General features: G+C 42.9%; 1 protein-coding gene across 1 annotated transcript in view; it reads right to left on the bottom strand.

The window, feature by feature from the left end:
- Positions 1–14,814: 14,814 nt before the first annotated feature.
- Positions 14,815–17,289, bottom strand: part of ARL6IP1 (ADP ribosylation factor like GTPase 6 interacting protein 1) — a 12,924-nt gene continuing 10,449 nt past the window's right edge. The window contains exons 5-6 of the mRNA XM_018571011.1: positions 16,828–16,912; positions 14,815–15,210 (exon numbers count right to left, since the gene is read on the bottom strand). Coding sequence (XP_018426513.1) covers positions 15,092–15,210; positions 16,828–16,912 — 204 coding nt within the window. The 3' untranslated portion in view covers positions 14,815–15,091. The remainder of the gene's footprint in view (positions 15,211–16,827; positions 16,913–17,289) is intronic.

Here is a 17,289-nt window from a genome sequence, read left to right as displayed (position 1 = left end):
TACAATTCTAAATCCTCCCCTCCTCTTCCTCTTTCTGTAGGGGTCCCCCAAGGCTCTGTCCTTGGACCGCTTCTCTTCTCTATCTATAGGCATTAGTAATTCATTACAAAAATCGTCAGTAGGATTTCTCGCAGAGTATCTGTATCGATTACAATAGCCTTGTGTTAAGACACTGTGGTAGATAGTTGCAGAGTTGACAGTTGTGCCGTTTTTCTGTGCTGTAGACACTGAGGGGAATTTACTAAGACTAGCTTTCTTTTTCAAAACTTAACTGAAGATAGAAGCTGGTTAGTCACCATGCACAGCTACTCATAATTCTGTCTTCTGTATTCTTAGTAAATGTGTGTAGCTAAAAGCAGATATGCTGAATTTGCCACAGCACACTGAATAACTCTGTGCCATGCTGCTGTGCAAAGACCCAAATAGAGTGTACACTTGCAATAAAGTTAATAGAAAAATAAAAATTACCCAGACACTAGTCCGCATGCTAAAACTCAGCGTTTTTTAGTGTCAGGCAAGTGTGAACATAAAGAGAACCTTCGCCCTCCCCCACCACCACCCTGATTTCCCCCTGTTCCATCTTACTTGTTATGCTGAGTTCTCACCATACAACATACTCATCTGGACAGCAAATTCAGCGTTTTGCTACGATCAGTAGATGTGCTGCCACAGCCCAGAGGCGCGTTCAGTTGCTCAGCCACTGCGAGTGCTGAGTTAGCAAACCGCCGCTGAATGCTGTGCTGCAAGTAAGCGCTCAGCACTGCTAACTTAGCACTCGCAGCAGAAGTGAATGTGGCTGCAGAGCGCTGAGTGTGACATGCATAATAGGAGAAGATGGGGACAGCATCAGCGGCCATTGTAACTGTGGGCACACCTGGCAGCAATGGAGAAGGGTGCCTGAGCCCCAATGGAGCAAATCACAATTCAATGTGGAAACCTACAATTTAAAATTGTGGTGGACGAGTGTGAACGAAAAACTGTCTGAGTAGCGCGGCACAGTTTGCTGAAGATACTCTTATTGCAACAGTGGTTCTCCTCCTACCTATCTAAGCGCTCCTTCAGCATCACCTACAATTCTAAATCCTCCCCTCCTCTTCCTCTTTCTGTAGGGGTCCCCCAAGGCTCTGTCCTTGGACCGCTTCTCTTCTCTATCTTCCCCTCCTCCCTGGGTCAGCTGATCACCTCACATGGCTTCCAATATCATCTGTATGCCGATGACACTCAAATCTATCTTTCTACTCCACAACTCTTCCCCTCAGTGTCCTCTCGTGTCACTAATCTACTATCCGACATATCCGTCTGGATGTCGCAACACTTCTTAAAACTCAATCTCTCAAAAACTGAGCTCTTGATATTTCCTCCTGTCCATGCACCTTCTCCCATCTTTTCCCTTGAGATCATTAACACAACTATCCGTCCCTCCCCTCATGCCAAGGTCCTAGGTGTCATCCTTGACTCGGACCTCACCTTTCTTCCCCACATCCAATCGCTATCCAAATCCTGCCGCCTTCACCTCCGTAACATCTCCAAAATACGCCCCTTCCTCACCAAACCGCAAAATTACTCATCCACTCCCTTGTTATCTCTCGTCTTGACTATTGTAAATCCCTCCTCATTGGCCTTCCACTACACAGGCTATCACCCCCTTCAGTCTATCATGAATGCAGCTGCTAGACTCATACACCTAACCAACCGCTCAGTGTCTGCAACCCCCCTCTGCCAATCCCTGTACTGGCTTCCAATAGCCCAAAGGATAAAATTCAAAATATTAACAATCAGTTACAAAGCCATCCACAACTCTGCCCCCGGCTACATCTCAAACCTTGTCTCAAAGTATCACCCTAACCGTCGGCTCCGATCTTCCCAAGACCTCCTGCTGTCCAGCTCCCTTGTCAACTCCTCCCATGCTCGCCTCCAGGACTTCTCTAGAGTCTCTCCCATCCTCTGGAATTCTTTACCCCAACCTGTTCGTCTGTCGCCCACTTTGACTGCCTTTAGGCGATCCCTAAAGACTCATCTCTTCAGGGAAACCTATCCCACCTCAACCTAACCGCTCGACTATCACGTTCTCAAACAATTCATCCCCACGCAGCTCCCTCCTCATGTATCACTTCCCCCTCCCTTTTAGATTGTAAGCCCTCAGGGGCAGGGCCCTCCTTACCATCTTGTCTTGAATTGTATTGTGATTGTAATGTCTTCCTTATATTGTAAAGCGCTTCGCAAACTGTTGGCGCTATATAAATCCTGTATAATAATAATAATAACAGTGGGCTGGTGACCTAATTGTTGCAACCATATGAATATATTCATTTCCATCTCTTCCTCAGATAATGAAACATCCATTTCATTGGTAGCCACATAAAATATGCCATGGCTCTCAGTTTCCCCCTGTAAAACAGTAGAAATGTCACTAATGGCAGAGTTTGCCACTGATTCCTCCATAATTTTGCTTAGAACTGTGCAGCCGAAGCATTCAGTGAAGATGCTGCAGCAAACTGAAGTGCTGCAGAACAGCTACTCAGCTCTTGGCTAAGGAACTGAACGCCACTCCGGTGTTCTATCTAAAGTTCCAACTTATCGAGTTCTCCAACTGCCTGACTTCCGGTTTAGTTAGAACTAAGAGGTTTGGCCAAGAAAGCTCTTCTGCACGAGCGCCAGCCACGGCATTGCCCTATACACATACACCACAGCAATGAAGTATGAAAATGAAGTAGGATCACACTAATCCAGCACGTTATTAATCTCGGGTCCCCCACTCAATATGGCCGCCGCTTGAGTGGGGCACCTGAGAGTAATAACGTGCTGTTGCTCGAGTTTGCTGTTCTTGTTGTAGAAAAAATCCAAAGACCTGTAGCACTGCTTACCGGAATTCCCAAGTGTATGAAGAGGGTGCTCGTAGTGACTGCGGATGCCGCCGCCAGAGCCGTAGCTAGCTCCTTTTGCGCCTGAGGCAAGAACAGAAAATTGTGCCCCCTCCAGAAAATTGTGCCCCCCCCTTTGGGGGGGGGGCTTTAGGGGAGATATTAGGGGTTTAAACATGCCCCTGACATTTCCCTTTTGAAATAGAAAAAGAGATTGAGGACACAAAGTCCTCTGCCCATACAGGTGGGGGAGAGAAACGAGGATCCGAGGAGAAGCTGGAGCCTGTGCCGCTCCTCTTCTCCCTGCTGAGCCGCAGCTGTGTTGGCTGCCTGGCGCCCCTGTTGCCAATGGCGTCCTGTACTCATCTTGGCAAAAGGGGCAAGGGGGCGCAGCCAGGCCGGCCCTGGCTACACCCCCTCTCTGCTGCGCCTGAGGCGAGTGCCTCACTCGCCCCATGGTAGCTACAGCCCTGGCCGCCGCATTCAGTATAATCAAGTATAGGAATAAACATGTTTTTTTTGAGCCTGATGAAGGGGACCCTGCGCGGCCCCGAAAGCGCTTGTAATGATTGAACATCAATAAATGGATTTTCACTGACGCTTAAGTCGTTGTCGTGCTGGTGACATTCCTATACCTGTTGTTGTTGTAGGACACTGAGCAATTCCTCCTTGCACGCTGCAAATCTCTCGTGTCGTTCAGTTCCACATGCTAGGAACCATCTTAACCTCTCAGCTGCTATCTTCCTCTGTTCCCTGATGTCCTGGAACCTCTACCTGCCCGCTTCTTTGAGTGATACACTCCAGGGACTGCTTGGACTACAAATCCTATCTGCCACTACTAACCGCAAGTACAAACTCTATTACTGGACTTTTACCACATGCTGTTTCACCCTTGTACTTAGTACAACCAGCTATGCTGTGTGGGAGCTCTGCCTATGTTTTAGTTAACCCATTTCTGCTCAGACTACAAATCCCATCCGCCACAACTAACCGCAAGTAGAACCTTTTGATACTGGACTTTAATTGTATGCTGTTTTTTCAGTTGTACTTACTACATGCTGCTGTTGTCTGGGATCTCTGCTTGAGCTCTAGTTAAGCCTCATTGCTAGGACTACAGATCTCATCTGCCACTGCAAACAGTCAGATCATTTCTTGATACTGGACTTTAATCACATCCATGCTGTATTCATTTTATTAGTCTATTGGTCTATTAACTATGATGTACATTTTTGATGTTTCATAGTATTATTCTTTCTCACTACATGCGTTCAATGCCGTCATCTTTAAAAGACATTCTAGTTGTTTCCTATATTAGTGATTTTGAACCATATTTTTGTCTTGATGCTCAGGTAACATAGTTTTAGTACAAAGATAAGGAACTTTTTTCTAGTTATGTGATTTCAATTTTAAAATCTCATTGTACTCACTGAAAATAGCTGCCGTTCTTTTCAATTTCAATAGGTTTTTATTGAGCATTTTCAACAATACAAAAGTATATAGTATTGAACATCAATTCAGGTCCCCGCCGTTCTTTTCAAAATGTCACTTCTTTTGTGAATTGTGCTTCTGCTATCAATTTTAGTGTGAACTTTTATGTTACAAATATTCTTTGTTCACTCCGTCTGCATTTGTTTCACAGGTTTGCTTTGCAACTTTGTTTGCAGATTGTTAAAGGAGAACTATGGGGTTAAGGCTTTTCCCCATAGTTCTCCTTAGGGTAACGGGAGGACACAAACTAGCGTCCTGCCGTCACCCTAGGCTCAGTATACTGCAAGCTGTAGCTCGCGGTATACTGAGACGCTGAAGCGGATCCCGACAATTGTGCCGGGATCCGCCCAGCTGTGTGACTGACAGCTGGCTCTGCCTATCTAGAGGCAGAGCCAGCTGTACCTGCCCCCCCCCCGGCCGTCCTGCCAGTCAGCGCTAGCGGATCGGAGCGGGGAATCAAGCCCCTCCCCTGTCACGGCAGAGGGCCGTGACAGGATCGAGAGGTGAGCGAACGCCGGTATGTGTTCGCTCACATCCCGATCTACTGAGCCGACCTGTGACAGTCTCATTGTCACAGGTCGGCTAGAACTATGAGGTGAGGGAAAAGCACTCACCTCATAGTTCTCCTTTAAATAACCCTCAGTTCATATTTAGCTAACTGTGTACAGAAATAACTCAAGTGTGTTATTTACTTGATGCTAGGGCATTTTAGGAGTTTCTTAGAGTATTATCAAAGAAAGGCAGCCTGGGCAGGAGCCTAAAGCTTGCCATACACCTATAAACCAGGGACTTGGCACAGCTGAAGATGCCATTGACGCTGAGTGGAGCAGGAGGAAAATATCCAAGTTCTTGCAACCCTCCCTGCACACACACCACTAACCACTTTGTGAAACTACAAGTCCCAGCCTACATTGCCAGCTTATGGCAAGGCACAATGGAAATAGTAGTTTTACTAACACACTAATGAATTCAGAGATTATTTGAGGATCTAAAGCCAAGTGATACACAAATAAGATACATTTTTGTAAATAGTTAAGATACTCAAATGCATTTTTAAGATTTAACTCCTGAGTTTAGTGTCACTTTAATATTAAGAAGGTCTTAAGCTCTTGATGCAAAGGTTGATATTTGATGAAAGGACACTTTCTACTTAGGAGTAGCGGAGGACAAATCCTTCCTAATGCACCTCGCAAGTCCAACAATAGGAGACAATGGAAGAGGGATGCACACGCTGCCTTATAAATGATTGTAAAATAATCTTGTGAATGTTGTAATGTGTCCTTACAAGTTGCCCTTATATACTACTACAGCTGTCTGAATGATGACACTATTGAAAAGTTGAGAGAAGACTGGCCAGCCATGCAGGGAATAAACCTCCTTCTGTCCACACTAAAGTCAGGAAATCCTACACACACCTGCAACCATATTTATTTAGTAACAGGTGGAGTACATCTTTTTATTATCATCCATTATATATGACAAAAGAAACACACTCAATGCACAGATAATATAGGCAGGAGATTAAAAAGCACAAATGTTGCCAAAGACACCAGAGGTCACAGGAAAAAAAAATCACTAGATGCCCAGGACATTATAGATGCCAGGGAGTGTGCTGTGTGCCTGGCACAAGCCAGTGAATCTTGGAGGTACTCTTGTCTGGCAATAGAAAGTGTATCCTGATCAATACAAACTGTGTTTCTAAAGCTGACCATACACTCTGCGATTTTCGTTTGGGAATTTTCATTGCTGCCAAGAACTTGCGTTCGATTCCAGCTCACATAGCCCATCAAGCACAGACCGATGTCGTTTCGATAATTGCTCGTTAGAAATACTAACTCACCAAATTTCGTCCATAGACAGAACAGATTTTTGTTTGCGCATGTGCATTGTTCTTGCTGCGATTTTTTTTTCGTATGAAAACGCCACTAATCCATAATAACTAATTTATCCATTTTCGTACGATTCTAAAAGTTTTCCAGCTTCACCCTTTGCGAAAATTCGGCCAGGAGTACAGTAAAAAAAAATATTGGGCTTCCATCAACTGATTGATAATCGTTCGAAAAACCATTCATGGAGGATTTCTGAACGATAATCGATAGGTGTATGGGCACCTTTAGTCAGGAAACACTGCTATGAACTTTGATTACCCCAAGTGACACTTGGAAAACTAGAGCATCTTGATCCACCTGTGTAGTGTATAGACATGGAAGCCAGCAAAACATTTGCTTCGTTTTGGATAATTCGTTATTTCGGTTTTCTGGTGTCGGGTCTGAAAGTCAATTAGTTTCGGCATTCGGATTCATGACATTACATGTTTACTTTGTTTCTTTTTAATTTCTGGCACCACAAACAAAAAATCCACAAAAAACAGTGTGGGGGTCCCTCCACCAATTCATACCAGACCCTTTAGATCTGGTAGGAAAGTTATGGGGGAACCCTGATGTAAAAACAAAATAAAAAACAGCGTGCGGTTTTCTGGCAATTCATACCAGACCCTTTAGGTCTGGTAGGATTTTTAAGGGTAAACCCCAACACCAAAAAAAAAAGAAATGGGGTCCCCCTAAAATCCCATACCAGTCCCTTAATCCGGGGCAGCAGCCTGGCAGGGCAGGAAAGGGGGGGACGAGCAAGCGGCGTGCCCCTCCCTCCACCATACCAGGCCACATGCCCTTGGCATTGGGAGGGTGTTTTTCCAGGGGGGGACCCCAGGAAAAGCACCTTGCCCCATGCCGATGGGGACAATGGCCTCTTCCCCACAAGCCTGACCTGGTGGTTGTGGGGGTCTATAGGCAGGGGGGCTCAACTGCATCTGGGTACCCACTTTCATAAATGCGGCACCCAGATTGGGGCCACCCCCCTTGTGAATAAGTAAGGGGTACCCTTACTCATTCACTAAAGGGTTTAATAGAATGTAAATAAACACAAAACACCTTAGAAAAATGTATTTTTTTTTTTTTTTTTAATTATTGTTAATTCTGTGACAGTTAATCACTTTAGCTATTCTGTGACAGCTGTCAGATTCTTTACAGGGGATAGAAGTGTCCTCAAAGAAGCAGAAGCTGTTGCAGAATAACACAGATCTCTCAGCTACTTTCATTGTTTACATTTTGCAACAATATTGTGTTACTTTGTTTTCATTTGAGATACAAGTGAGAGTGGTAAATGACAGCTCTCCCTCTTGTTGTGTTTCGTTTCCAAATGAATTTAGCCAACAGGAAACTAATTCTACCATGAAAGACTCAGTTCATTGTGTTTGCCTCCAAATTAAAACATTTTAATTAAAAATTTTATATTTTTAATTTTTTTTACAGGAAACCCTAGATTTTTTTTTTTTTTAAATAGATAATTTCCCTTAAGATTACCGAATATCTTTTTAAAATGTTCCCTGGATGCAAGATAGATGTGTGCAGGGACAGCGAGCTAGTCCAAACTGCATGCAATGGTATCAAATACAATTACATATGGACTGCTGCTTACAGATTTGTAGCATATTTTGAATTCTTACTGCAGGAATTGGTAGGTTCCAGCCACAGGAATCCCAAAAGGCAAAAGTGAAAGAGAAAAGAAATTTAACAAAAAAATTAAAGGAGTACTGTATCAAATCCTTTTAGTCATTGGCCAATGGCCATTTTTTTTTCATCAAACACAGTAAAACAGCTTACATACCAAAAACCTTTTCAAAAACATCAAAAAAGGATTAACATAATCTACAAATAAAAATTTACAGGGCTATTAACTAAAGGGTGAAGAGTTTGGAGAAGGCCGGAGAAGAGAACAATCTAGGACAACATAGCTGAACTGGAAAGTGAGCTGAATTGGAGGATTTTTCCAAATCAGCTGCTTGAGCCTAGATTGTTCACTTCTCCGGCCTTCTCCAAACTCTGCACCCTTTTGTGAATAACCCTGTTAAAGATAATAAGAGGGAGATGTGGTCTCCTCCCTGTCCATCTCCACTAATTGCCCTCTAGGTGCAAAGTACTGGTATTGGCTGGGACCTTCATGGCCAATACCCATGGACGGGGTCTGGATTGCCTGGGAGTAGCCATAATAGACATGCAGCGGTGGTGTTGGTGGCAGCTGCGGTTCTGCTGGTTGGGTGGGATGTTGGGGCATTGGAATACATGGTTGGGGAGGAACCTCCTGCTGGTATGCAGTCAGCAGGTTAATCATCAGTGATGGGCCAAACACCCTCCTGTTTGGTTCGAATTCGAACTTTAGAACATGGAAAAAGTTGGAATTCGAACTCAAACTCAATGCAAGTCTATGGGGCTAGAACTTTTAAAATCAATTGACCCCCTTTTGAAGGCTTATATGCAATTTATAGGCCATAAAGGGTATGGGGATTTGGGTACTGCCCTGGGTGACATGAATCAATAAAAAAAAACAGTTATTAAAGGAGCAGTGATTTTAACATCACTTAAAGTGAAACAATAAAAATGAAAATAAATATCGTGCCTGGGGGGTCCCCTTAAACTGCCTGTAAAGTGGCAAAGCTGTACAATGTATAGAACCTGCTGCAGCAGGTATGGTTTGCCTAGCATGATTGAGAAACACTTTGCTAATGATAGAATAGCACTAGGCTCTGAATAGAACATACCACTCAAACTTCTCCTCAGGACTGGAAACAGAGAAGAACTGAGTGACAGAGGAGGAGGTTCCTGTATCTTTGCTCAGTGCTTCTCGAGAAAAAGGCCTTTATCACCAGGTCTGACAGGGTGCTAAATCAAGGGTACTTTTCACAATACTTATCCAGTGATAAAGCTGTTCTCTACTTTTCTCCCTTTATTAAACAGGTACATTCCCATTACTTTCTGTTTACTTATCACCAGGATGAGAAGAGGTGAGATATTTCAGTTCCTACCTGACTTATCACGGGTTATTAAACACCATTTTCTAGACTTTTCACTTTGCTAAGGTGAAAAAAGCCTTCTCACTGCTTATCACACTCTTTCACAGTTTATTAAACGTACACCTATGTTGGGGTTGTTCTGTGTGTTTTTTTGTTTTTTTTTCAGATTGTAAATAAAAAGTTTGCCTAGTAAAATACTTGTTGCTCACTCTATGCCTGTTTGCATGTTTGTTTGTGTCTTTGGACTATTACCAGTATATTTTGGTGAAATTGTGTCCAAACTGGAGCCAAAAGAATCTGAAGCAGTTGCCCATAGCAACCAATCAGCTTCTGTCTTTCCTTTTAAAAATTCAACTGAACCAACTGAAGAATGAAGCGGATTTCCCCCACCCTCATGTAGCACAACATGTATAGGGAAAACATGTAGGCCATAATAACAATGTAGGCCAGAAAACCCCCCACTAACTGTAACATGTTAACCGGTGTGACAAAACAAGGGATGGAGAGGGGGGGAGGGGAGATTGGTGCCCTCTCTCTCTCTTTGATCAAAACAATATCAATTCCCTGAGGATCTTAGAGTAAACAGTATCAGTATACATGCAGGATGCATAGAATTTGGACATTTTTGGTAATATCTATAAAGCATTTTACTAATCAGAGTTCTGCTTTTGAGTCTTTCCCATTTGATCATAGTGCGGGAAGACTTTAGCTGCAATGCTGGCCCAGCTCTCCATCTTCCTGGCATTATTTTTGTAAAAAGGACCCCTAAGATCATATAACACAGGATGCTCCTGAACATACCCAATAAATATACAGTATCTACGTCCATGAGCAATGATATGACTGGCACTGCACTGCACAGCACTGTACAGGATACTGTAAAAATAACCACTTTACCTAACCAGCAAGTGACATAGGTAGTATCAATCATCAGAGGAGCCAAATACCTTTTGATGGTTACATGTGTTTGAGCGTATTCATGTGTGGAAAAAAAGCATGCTGTTGTACTTTATTAAAAGCGGAACACAATTGTGTGAACTGGCCTCTATTAAAACCATTGGAATTACCGTGTATGTGTATTTGGCACATTTAAAAAATGCACCTCAGTCCATATATGATGCTGCACTCATGACAGCGCAAGGCTTTCAAATGATAGGTAGGTGCTTGAATTAATAGGATCGGATGTTGCCACACCAAAACCAGATCAATGTATATAAAGTAACCAGCACTCCATGTAATTGCATCACACAAATGTATTATGAAGAACACTGTCACAGACATACAGTATACAGGTGAAACTCGAATAATTAGAATATCGTGCAAAGTTCATTTATTTCACTAATGCAACTTAAAAGGTGAAACTAATATATGAGATAGACTTATTACATGCAAAGCAAGATAGTTCAAGCCGTGATTTGTCATCATTGTGATGATTATGGCTTACAGCTCATGAAAACCCCAAGGACCCCAAATCCACAACCTCAAAAAAGTAGATTATTACATGCATCTATAAAACAAGGATTGTACATAGAACAATATCGGACCTCTGAAAAGTACAAGCATGCATATCTACTCAGTACTTGATTTGGGCCCCTTTTGCAGCACTTACTGCAATTACTTTTGCACGATATTCTAATTATTCGAGTTTCACCTGTATACTGACGTTTCAGAGCCGCCCAGGGTCACTTTTTCAAGGCAACATAAAGTGACGTCACTGATGAATTCATAAAGTTGTGTTCCAGCAAAGTAGGAGTTTTTGTACTCACCATAAACTCCTTTCTTAGTGTCCATAGAGCGACACAGAAAGTCTATAACCTTCAGGTTATACTGCTGTCTACGGGAAGATTGGACACTGGCAAACAAAAAAAACCTGTAGGCGAGCCTAGCATAACCCATCATTATACCTGTTTGTCACAACTTCGTAGCAAAGCAGTACCCATAGCATGATCATAAACACAGAGTGATGGAATCTATGTCCCTCACTGGACTCCAAGGAATTTTATGGTGAGTACAAAAACCCTTTCTTATTTCCATCCATTGAGGGACACAGGAGGACTTAGCCTTCAGGACACCCAAAAGCACTCCAACTGAGGGGTGGGCAACACAGCGAACAACAGAGAACTAGGGACTGCCTGCAGCCTGGTAGAACTTAGAGAATGTGTAAACAGAGAACCAGGTGGCAGTCTTGCAAATCTAGGAAACAGTTGCTTGATGCTGAAAAGCCTAAGAAGCACACACAGATCTAGTAGAGTGCACCTTGACAGGAATGGGTGGAACCCAATCCTTGAGACCATAAGCTTGGATGATGGTCTGCCTGAGCCAACTAGAGATGGTGCAACAAGAATCCAGTGCACCATTATGGGGTCCATCTGGGATTGCAAAAAGTGTGTCAGTCTTCCTGAAAGAAGCAGAGGCTAAGAGGGAGTCTCACAGACAAAACCACAGACAATAGAGGGAAATGTCCTTTTGATAAACTAGACAGACAAACAGAAGAACAATGTTTTGGTTGAGATGAAAGGCAGAAATTGCCTTAGGCAAGAAAGAAGTCCCCATGCAGAACCAAAAAGTGGTCAATGTCTCTAACAGCTTTAAACTGCGGTTTCTTTAGCGCCGAGAGAACCAAATTCAGATCCCAGAGTCACAGGAAAATGCATGTGTGGAGCTACATGGGAGACCCCCTGTACAAAGGCCTTAATCAAAGCGTGAAAGCCCAATGGTCTCTTAAACCTAATAAAAAGGGTAGAAACCTTTCCCACGATAGTACTGAGAGCCATAGAAGAATGTCACCAACACACCGTAAGTTGAAAAAATCGAAATGTTCATTTATTGCCAATAGCTGTATCTCATTGGCAAGCGATTTCGGGGCCACGCAGGGTCCCCTTCATCAGGCTTAGAGATGCATCAACGCAGAGAGGACCTTGACATTAACAAACCTGTAGCAATACACTTTGCAAACATAAAACATCAAGTGCATGAGCTTAAGGGCAGGGTTATTGAGCAGGTACCCACAATTCCAAGGGGTGGGGACAGATCCAAACAACTGTTACAAAGAGAGTCGTTCTGGATATACACTGTTGACTGTGTCCAACCTAGGGGCTTAAATGCCAACCTATCTTTAACCTGCTTTCTTGAAAATAGATAGCCATTTACATGCTGCATTTATCATCCACGTTCATGGCTACTTTTAATCATTAGTGAGATGGTTCACCAGTGGGCCATATAACATAGTGACAGCTTTGGGTTTCACATATCTAATTTTACTTTCCCATCCCCTGATCCCTCTTTTCTTTCCCTCCGTGTTTATACATCGGCTTCATATAACCCTTATTTTTCTCACTTGCCTTCCTTGCTCATCGCTCCTTGCCCAACTACCAGCAGAGCACCTAGTGTCTGCCCCAAGGGGACAAACAATTGGTACCTTAAAGGTCCAGCATTACTTCAGTGCACATACAATGATTTTTTCAATGGTTAGCCTAGGTTCATTACGATATACTCAACTGTCAGTATGAAATACCAGAGGTACAATAATGTAATTACTATCCGTGTCCACACATGTGCTATGTATGGACAGCATAGGTTTTATTACAGTCTATCATTTCCGTTATTTTACACCTTATTTGCGTCCCTTTGCTTCAAATGAGTGTTCCATATGTATTTCCTTGCCTTATGTGATGTCAAGCATACAGTACCTATATGTTTCTATTTTGCTCCGTTGTTCAGGGCAGTCTTTGATCATTGTATATTTGCTTTAACATGCTTCCTTAAGTACAGCACCAAAATTGTATGCTAATCTTCAATTGATTTCATGTATTGCCAATCTGTATTCATATGAAATCATTCGGGCTTCGTACAGACCGCTTGAGCCTTTACTACATACCAGATCTCCAGTCCGTACTGCGCACGTTCGAATCGGACGTGCGTTTCACAATTCAGCAGCCCTACTCGTAACCATTTGCAGGAAGTGCCCGGTGTTCCACGCGGCTGAAGTAATGGTGGACGAGACAGTGCTGGCTCTCAGCGTTGTTGACATAACGAAGGGCTGCTGTGCGAGCAGCCAACGGCCGAGACAGTGGTGCACGCCCTTCTCACCTACATGCCTATCTTATGCAAGTCTTTTTGAATTGTTATGGCGGGAATGCAATTAAAGGGGTGGGAGGTTCTCCTTTTTACTGCACTTGGTTTATGTCTATACAAGTGGTGTGGTTTGTGTTATACTCTGTCATTCTGGGCCTGATGAAGGGGACCCTGTGAGGCCCCAAAAGCGCTTGCATTGTATGACAAGTTTGTGTCATTAAATGGATCGCTTTCACGTTTGAATTGGTGTGCTGGTGACATTCCTGAACTTTATTTTTTATCAACTTAAGGCTTAGGGTACATGGTAAAAACCTCAGGAACTCCGGAAACCCAAACAGCAGATGAGGGTCCGATGCCTGGAGGTGACCAAAGTCACTGTAGTTGGGTAGTATGAACCGACCCAAGACCAAAAAGGTCCAAGAGGCTCTTTGCAAGTAAGAGCAGGCAAGTGCTTAGGCAATAATGCTGGGGGCTCTGGACCTAGAAAGTTCTCTGGAGCTAATCAGAAAGCATTCTATACAGAAGGTTCCTGAAGGTCACTTCCAGGCTATCTCCACAATGCCCAGTCCAGCAGGGTCTAGACTGTCCACCCCAGGTTGTGGCTAGTGTGCAGTCCCCTGCTTTCCCACAATGCAGTGCTTGGTGCCTAAGTTGCCAATCTCCAGTACTGTCACATGAGGGAGTCAAACTTACTACAGCTAATCAGACAGCCCAGTGTAAGGGAAGCATGGGGAAGTCAAGTATAGGATCTTTAAACTCGCTCCTATAAAGTGAGCTTACCATTTTGCCTGGTACGGACACAGTACAGGTTCACTTGAAATCTTTTCCACTGTAAGGTACTATGTGCTACTGACATGCCGAGTTGTGACATTTTCATCTGAAATACTGCTGTCACCAGCCCAACAAACATCTCCATACCCATTTTGGGAGACTCCACTAATAGGCATGTTATACAAAATGTATGTTCTACCCTTTAGTAGATTCTACAAAGAAATACATAGAGGACACACAACAGTAGGGATGTCCAGATACCAGTGCCGATATCGCATTTTCACGAGAACTACCAGGGTGGCAGCGGCTGCAGCTGGGACCTTGGAAAAACTGTCACATGACACTAAACAAAAATGTATCAGTACTTGTGTCTGTGAATACACAAGTACTGATACATTTATATACACACACAAAACAACAAATTCCATGAGCCACGTATGCTCCTTAAAAATGACAGCTGCCTTCTAACTTTTGAGTTTTTGTCTAGTCTTGGAGCTGGAAAAGTATCTGTACATGTACTTGTACCGGGTACGGTACTTGGTATCTGCACATCCCTACACACCAGTGATAATCAGCACAGCAATAGATGTTTTCCCCCCTCATCAGAACCCCCCCAATAAACAAAACAATGTATTATTTATATACTAGGTTTATTACATCCACTGACAGCAGGAAGACATTTACTTTGCAAAACAAAGAAAGAAAAAAAAGCACAATAAAAACATTATACACAAAAGGATAAAATAAAATAAAGAATATTTACAAGAGGACGAGAAAACATTTAAAATAGAGGAAGGAATTGTGTCCATATGACACGGACAGTTGAGGACTACAGCAGTTTATCAAACACTCTAGAGATAAAGACTTTGTACACTAGAGAAACATTACAAGTTTCAGTGCAACAGATTTAGAAAGATACGGCATTGGCAGTTATTGGGGAAGTGATCGGCAATGTTAAGGTCAGGCATATACTTTATCCCCAAATACCAAACGTAGAACAAAAAAAAAATGCTCCCATGGAAGTTTCAGTGTGATAGTTAGTGTGAACTTATTCATTCTTTTTCTCCTTCTGCTTTAGAAGTTTGTTTATTTCCCGCTTTCCCATGCCTACAAATTTTGTAATAACTCCATGTCTGTTGAGTCCAGGAAGCAGAAGTGCAAAACTCACTGAAAAGAAAGCAGAAGTTTTTATCAATGCATTAAATCAGTATAATAAATAGTCACAACTATATAAAATGTCAAGTAATACCTTCTAAGCTACAAGCCCTCCAAACTGCAAAGAACTCATCACTGCAAGTCAATTTCTTACTTGCTGCCATTCCATTTTATGCCTTTAGGATAGACCTAGCCATTGAGGTATATCCACGTGCCAGTCATTGCCAACAGATACATCATATTCCCTACAATATTTAGGGCCCAATCACAATATGCATTGCAAAACCATAGAACTTCCAGTGCACAGAGGCATTTTGCATTAAGGGAATGATGAAACTCCTTTCAGGTTTTTTTTTGCCATCTGTGTCCCGTTAGGGAAATTTCCCTATACTTTCTGACTTATAAACAGGAGCTTAGAAGAAATCTCTCCAAAGTGAGCAAATGCTCTCCTGAAACTGTTGTCACCCCAACAGGTATCCCCGCTGGAAGATTTTTCTTTTATTTCTGTTCTTGTGACAACTTTTCTTCTCACTTTCAATCTCAACAACAGTAGATCCCAGGGACAAATAATCAGCAGGGACATGTGCAGCAATAAAAACCACACAAGGCTTCTAACTCCTCACTATTCTATGCAAACCTAAAAAAAAAAAAGGGGGGAAATAAAACCTACCGTCACTCCTATTTCAACACAGTGCACTATACAGCAGGTGCTTTTTATGAACTGTGCATGGTATGTTGGGATACCATTTGCGGTTATAGGGAAGATCTCGCAGTGCTAGTTGTTCCAAAGCAGTACCCTGACAAATATACCTTTTGTCTGAAATTCCTCCTGCAAAATAGCAGTGCCCCTGCTGGTCTGAGTGTGCATAGGCCTCATAGCTGCAAAAGAGCAGTGCCCCTGCTGGTCTGAGTGCGCATAGGCCTCATAGCTGCAAAAGAGCAGTGCCCCTGCTGGTCTGAGTGTGCATAGGCCTCATAGCTGCAAAAGAGCAGTGCCCCTGCTGGTATGAGTGCGCATAGGCCTCATAGCTGCAAAAGAGCAGTGCCCCTGCTGGTATGAGTGCGCATAGGCCTCATAGCTGCAAAAGAGCAGTGCCCCTGCTGGTATGAGTGCGCATAGGCCTCATAACTGTAGTGTGAACCTTTGGCTCTAATGCCCATGAATACTTGTCTCAGGAGATTTGGTGATGTCACTATTGTGCTGCTTACTGGTCTCCTTATTGGACTCACACTCAACCTCCATGCAGAGACACCATGCAGAACAAGGCATGACAACTCTGCATTGGGGAAAACATTCCCTCTACCTGCCTTTTTAGGGCACAAATTCAGTTACTCTTTAATCAACAATGAATGCTCACCAACAGTGGGACATTGGCATATAATATACTACCTCTGCGGACTAGTATATAAGTGGATATGACTAGGTATAAGCCACTCATATAAAAGACAGGGCACTAATCAATACAATGCACTGTATGCGCAGGAGACATTTATATCTAAAAGCAAAACAGGAGGTTTGGATATTGGACATAGTATTTTAGTAAGAGGCCCCAAACAAATGTAAAAAAATTGATGAATGTTGCTGAGAATTAAACTGAACATCTAAACCGGAATAGAGGAAATACTTACCTATAAGATATGTCAGGAGAAGGTTATGAACCTGCTGTCCAATCCAAGCTACAACAGCAAGAGTTGTGATCATAGACATAAAATACTAGAAAAGAAAACCAAAAAACAACATTACTGGTGTCATATGGCCATCATACATTTAAAATCATGCTCTAATTAATACAATTCACAAAATGTAATGTATGTAGCACAAGGGCCTGAGTTAGTCTTGTCAGCCATTCTGTAATCACTGAACAGCAGCACTGCAGCAGCACGGAGAGCCAATCAGAGCTCTAATGCTCTGCACAATGCCATCAGGGAACATACGTGCAGAACAGAAGACAAAAGGGATACGTTCATCGGTATGTGGATGTTCTATAATTGTCCAATCCCAGCCAGAAGGTGAAAAATACTGGTGAGCAAGAGGTACTTTGAAAGGATTATACACACCAGTTAGAAGCTCGTGCTTTTCTGTACTATAAA

Source organism: Nanorana parkeri, unplaced genomic scaffold, assembly GCF_000935625.1.
Source record: "Nanorana parkeri isolate BGI_ZX_2015 unplaced genomic scaffold, ASM93562v1 scaffold1653, whole genome shotgun sequence".
NCBI classification, from domain to species: domain Eukaryota; kingdom Metazoa; phylum Chordata; class Amphibia; order Anura; family Dicroglossidae; genus Nanorana; species Nanorana parkeri.
Note: the sequence above shows the minus strand (reverse complement) of the source record. Positions and strands in the feature narration are given on the sequence as shown.